This window comes from Lygodium microphyllum, chromosome 13, assembly GCF_053477565.2.
Source record: "Lygodium microphyllum isolate KBCC chromosome 13, Lygodium_microphyllum_v1.1.10, whole genome shotgun sequence".
Lineage (NCBI taxonomy): Eukaryota > Viridiplantae > Streptophyta > Polypodiopsida > Schizaeales > Lygodiaceae > Lygodium > Lygodium microphyllum.
Window position 1 is genome coordinate 89,140,521 of NC_141147.1, and position 6,000 is coordinate 89,146,520.

The following is a 6,000-nucleotide window of genomic DNA, read 5'->3' on the forward strand; positions in this document are numbered from 1 at the left end:
ATCATGATTCTAGACTTTGTAATAATTTTTGGACTATTTTGTTTGCTAATTTGGATACTAAGATTGATTTTCCATCTGCATTCCATCCTGAAATCAATGAGCAAACAGAAGCTACTAATAGTACAATTTTGAATCTTTTGCGTACATACACAATTTCGAAACCACAAATATAAGACACATTTATATCTACTTCAATTTGCATACAATAATACACTATACACAACTACTCATAAAGCATATTTTGAAATCATTTATGAATATACATTGCCTATACCTGTTATATCATTGTCGAATAAAGTTAAAACTGTTGATGATATTGCCAATACGCATGCTACTATTTTTGCTCAAGTTAAAGACATGATTGTGAAAGCCCAACAATCATACACTAAACAAGCTAATAAGAAAAGACAAGCCATGAGTTTCAATCTTGGAGATTATGTTTGGTTACGCATTGAAAAGAGAAGACTATAAAGTGTTGAGAAACACCCTATTCTTAAATTAGCACCTAGGTTTTATGGACCTTTCAAAATAATTCGCAAGATCAATGACAATGCATTTAAATTAGAACTGCCCAAACATTGGAAGATCCATAATACTTTTCATATCACTTTGCTACGACCTTTTAGAGGCCAATTACCTATCCATCCTGTCTATGAACATCCTCCTTTGTTAGAAAAAGAAACTGAAATCCTTGAACCTTAAACTATTCTAGACACTGATTTTATGACCACTAAAACTGGCCGTAGATATTCTAGATATTTGGTTAAGTTTAAAAATCATCTTGTTAAAAAGGCCCAATGAATGCACACCTACGACCTAAGTGTTTACCCCTCATTGCTCGCTCCACATTGAGCTAATAGCAATTAAGGACAATTGCTATCCCACCCCAGGGGTATGATGCCAAGAGGCATATTCCACCGTGGATTCTGTGATTATATTTATTTGCCAGGGCTCGTACTCAAGGTGGATTCCTTGTGTCAGAAATTGACGGGGACACATGTCTTTTTCGGGTGTCAAATTAATCTAATGTGCACGTGGGTGATTCCATAGCAGGTAATTCTGTAAAAATACATATTAAATTAATGAATGTTTACGAGTTTAGAGTACGCACTTAAATTAAATTAAGGTCAGGACAGAGTTCCAACCTATTAAATTATTTTGTAGCTGAAGACTGCTATGTATTCACTTTTGTTGGGTTTTATCTAATTATTTTCTAACAATTGTGAATGCTTTAATTGATGTGGAGCAAGCGGCAGTGGTGGTGGGTAGCACCGAGCAATGACGTGAATCCAAATGCCTAAAAAATTTACTATTTTTTATAGGGACGCACGCCTTATCGCTAAAGGCGTGGCACCAATATTTATTTAAGCGCATTTATTTATTAAAGCGCTTAACAAAACATTTATTATCTTGTATGCGCATGGACACTCGATTAAATATTTCGTTATTTGATATTTGTATTTGGACACAGTCCGCCTTTTGGGCGCCCAAACACCTTACTCTATATTTGGGCAAAAGCAAACGCAAAAGCAAAAGCATGCTATTTGTAAAGTGAGCTATTTTTTAACTTAAAGATAAATAAATCTATAAATACATGCATTGTGAAGCACTCACACAAGGCATGGGGGGAGATTGCATCCAATTGGTCTTTTTTTGTCTCATGTCGTGTAAATTCCCTCTTGCTTTTTACTTGCAATAATGAAAGTTTGTAGAGTTATTTGTTCTTAGGGACCTTCCGACATTCACTACGCATGCATACAGCATCCAATCTGTGCACCAGACTACCAATCAAGAGAAGAAGGAAGCAGTTCCTCTTCAAAATCATTAAAATCATTGAACCGGTAATAATCCATCTCTATAAACTTACAAAATACACTAAGAAATTTTGCATTTTGTGTCACAGAACCCGAATGGAGGAAAAATCAGCTATACCCTGCAAAACCAAGTTGTAGATGTCCCACACACTTCATAGAGGACCCGAACAATACAGAAAATCTGTGTTTTTCATGACAGAACTGCTCCAAACAGCAAACTAAGTACAGTCTTCTCTTTGTAGAGTCTCGAAGTCCTCGGAGACCAAAGTGAAAATAGATCGACGCTCATAGGAGGGTCTAAGGGGCCTACGGGAGGTTAGGGATTGGACTAGGCTAGATAACTCAATAATTGATGCCTGGTGCGTGGATTGGTCAATAGATCTCTCATCGGTGATTTGTGTGAGGGGCTTGTGTAGGGGCTTCAAGGTTGCACTGTTGCCTGCTTGTGGAATGGCAGGGACACTAGAGTGTCGGGTTGCGTCGGTTTAGGGGTAGCAAGCTGCGATTTTGGTCGATAGAGCCATTGAGACTCCATGGATGTGGTGACTTTTAGTTCAAGTAGTATCTCAAGTCTAGACGGCTTTGAAGTTTGGCAATGATACCATGTGAGAGTGCGCAATGGAAGAGGAAACATGAGCATGGAGAGAGAATAGAAGAAGAAGATTGCAAAAAAGAAGAGATTGGAAGAGGAAAATATGCACTGAAAAATGGAAGAATGCTGAATACAAGGAGTGATCAGTCTCTCCATGCAACCCAAGGTGTCTAAGGGTAGGCTGATGACGGATGGCAGCACCAAAAGATGGAGGAATGCCCAAATGTTGGAGTGTGCTGGAGCCTGCAAAATAGAATGATAACTAGACAAATAGGAAACAGCTATAAATAGACCAAATATGTCAAAACTAGCCAACCAGCAAGAAGATGTATCAAAACTGCTGTTCGACTCCACCAATAAATGCTAGAAACTGATCAACAGATGCTGGCATGGCAATATTTGGGCTGATCGCTGACAAACAAGCTACTAAATAAATCAGCCAATGTGAACACACCTAGATCCTGACTAAAATGAAAAATGTATACCCTAAAATGAGCTACTTCCCCCGTCAAAACACATGACAAACATGTCAAAGCTCCTAATGTCCCCATCTGACTTAGATTGAGGCTCACATGTAGGAGATGACAATGCATGACAAACATGATTGCTAACAATGCTTTCTTGTACAAATAAATAGTGAGACGGAGATCTACAAGTAGCTCTATTTGACCTATTTAAGTGTAGGTTCATGACCACAAGGTAAGTGGAAGTCATTTTTGCCTCTTGAACATTCTGTTTTGGATGACTTGCAAAGTCCATATGAGGTGGCTTTTGGACTGCTTTTTCATCTTTCATGACATGAACAATGATTTGAATTCCAAAGGCCACTCGAATTCTTGAGACTTATCCAAAAACTTGGTGAAGAACAAGTTGACAAAAGCTTGAGAGTCTTACACTAGACAAGCTACTAAGAACAGGAAAGATGTCATCTATAAGGAAGAGGATTTGATCTTTATATAAATCATGGAGCACAAATCCAAGCATGTGGAATAAAGATGCCCTAAGTTTTATTTCCATAACTCAACAGCTTTACCTTATTCCAAAAGATTAATGGTGTGACTTTCACCTAGTTGGATAATGCATGATGTATTCCATGTCTCACAGTAAAAGCCCTCAGATGAGCCCTAGCCAAAGCTAGTACATGAAGCAGAAGTAGTTCTTTCAAAGTAGATCCTCCTCTATGACTAAAAGCATCATTTACCCACCAAGTTCAAGGACATGAAGCAGTACTTCTCCCAAGGTTTCCTTGGTCTGTTGGCCTATATGTACGCAATGCAACTACCACTTGGGACCATTCTTAACTGCTTTTGATTTTAGTCACAGCTGCCCTTTGTGATACCACCAAATACCATAGTATGTCATGTTGTCATACCAAGTTCTTTTTGAGTCACACTGCTCTTATGATCCTCTTAGACTTCATATGCAGTTTACGAGAGTTGAGCTTACATTTAATGTCGTAAAAGCCCATAAAAGTCCTATCATGCTTGAAACATGATCTCCTATTGACGACTGCTTTATTGAGTAAGCTTAGCATTCCAGACAGGTTACTACTTATCCATGTCAAAAGAGAAGTAAAACAGTGAAAAAACATCTCATCTGAAAATTACTTGAACTTGGCAGGTGAAAAAACTCCAATCCAGTCCGTTGCTTCTGCACGAGAACGCGAAAATGTAACGACTACCCAATCAGAACCCTCTCCCTGTCCAAAACATAAAAGCAGGCCATGGTTACCCAATCAGAACTCTCTATTATCAATAAACCGTCACCAGCTAAACGACTGCTTCAGCAATTAGAATTATCGGCTGACAAAAGTGAATTTGTTAATAAAGCAATCGTGCTAATTGAGTGGTGAATCGTTTAATTCTTCTCGTTGTTGTAATCGAATAATGGCTGCTAATAGTCGAATTGCCATCATACGAGAATGACTTGATGTAGTCGACAGAGGTAGGTGCTAATCAATTCGTAGATCAAATTAATTCTCCTTATTGTTGTCCGCTGAAAAACCGATAATTAATTCTCTAGAACTGCTGTCTGCTAAAAATGAATTCATGGTGCTGCCATCAGTCAAGACACAAGTAATTAACAAAAGCGACGAAGTCTTACATGCAGGCCAAGCAGGTTTGGGGAAGCGTGGATGGAAGCTGCGGAGTCCAAGGCCATGGATGCGCGATGGAGGGCTATCTTGGAGAGGGGCTGATCAGCGACGCCTGACACGCAATGCAGCAGAAGAAGCTGCAGGAGAGCAGCGATCACGGGGCGCGCCATGGTGATGATAATGATGACGCCGACGGTGACGATGGTGGGAGCGGAACATGAAGGGGCCGCGGCAGCAGCTGATGCAATATAAGCGCCCGCTACAGCTAACGTCCATGGCGATGGAATCGGACGACGCAGGCGAGGAGCCTGCTAACGAGGGGCCGTCCCCGACTGTCGGGACGGCCATCCAAATTTCTTCTGGACGAGTGTGACTGAAATAGCACCCATCTACGGGAATAGCACCCATCTTTCACCCAAATGTGATTTGTCTCATATTGCATGTACTAACTAAAACTTTTGCAAAATTCAAGGTTTCTGACCTCCTTGATTAAAGTTTGAATGATTTTTTGAAATTTAAGTAGTTTTTTTTACAATAAACCTAAATTTTTCATGAACGATGAATTATCCTTCTCCCACTTCACATATATCTAATAAATCTATCATCACGAGCACATGCATTCACGCCTCACACCACATATTCTTACATAAAGTAAGGCTATTGATTAGAATTGGCTTCAGAAGTGCTGACATCCTCTTATGCAAGAGGTCCCTCTCGCACCAAAAAACCTGTGGACCTGGATTTGAGTTTCATCTATACTTCAGATTTTTAGTTCATGCATGAAAACATGCACATGTGGAAGGGAAAATCTAAATGTGTCTAAAGTTCATCGAGTACTTTTTCTTTGGAAATACAGTAGGCAAATGAGTGTGAATATTATCTTGCTAATCAAGGGTGTATATGATTTCATTATGAAGTTGTTATTAGGGGTGCCTAAGAGGGATCTTGAGTGCAATCCATGAGAACCCCACAAGACTGACATGTAAAAAGTAGTACATTGAAGATCACCACAACATTTGTTGTAGAAGACCACTCCATAACTTTTTTTTCCTAAAATGTGAATATAGATTGATATTACTATCAAAAGAGTATTTACATTTGCATCATAGTAGATGCTACTAGGGTGAAAATAAATGCCCACGACAAACCTTCTGAGGACAAGACATCTAATCAGCTTATAGCTAACCTTGTAAATATGATCTTTTTTCCAATGTCTCATAAGTAGCAGGCCCCCCGTCTCTCTAAGTACTTTCCCAAAAGCACTTGGCTAGGTAGTCTAGCTACCTTGGCAATTACTACATTATTTTTATTATGCCACAAACCCCTAATGACTACTACCTTAATCAGGTTCCATAGCTTTAGTATTTCCTCATCTAGCTTTCCTTTGTCACCAAAAGGAGCACACTTCATCTCAAGCTATGCATTGAATCCGACCAAGCAAACCCACTCCCTAACTTTCTTCCAAATGGCATGAGATGCAGTGCAGTGCCATAAGGCGT

At 39.4% G+C, this 6,000-nt stretch overlaps 1 protein-coding gene across 4 annotated transcripts in view; it reads right to left on the reverse strand.

The window, feature by feature from the left end:
- The window catches only part of LOC148026880 (nucleotide pyrophosphatase/phosphodiesterase-like), a 158,974-nt gene extending 154,084 nt beyond the window's left edge, over positions 1-4,890 (reverse strand). For 3 of the 4 annotated variants that reach the window (XR_015692913.1, XM_087691413.1, XM_087691412.1), the window contains exons 1-2: positions 4,510-4,890; positions 4,014-4,105 (exon numbers count right to left, since the gene is read on the reverse strand). Coding sequence is in view for 3 of the 4 variants with exons in the window: in XM_087691413.1 (XP_087547539.1) it covers positions 4,014-4,105; positions 4,510-4,671 (254 nt within the window). In the remaining variant the exon portion in view is untranslated. The remainder of the gene's footprint in view (positions 1-4,013; positions 4,106-4,509) is intronic. The other variant, XM_087691410.1, reaches the window with a different exon arrangement.
- Positions 4,891-6,000: the final 1,110 nt, after the last annotated feature.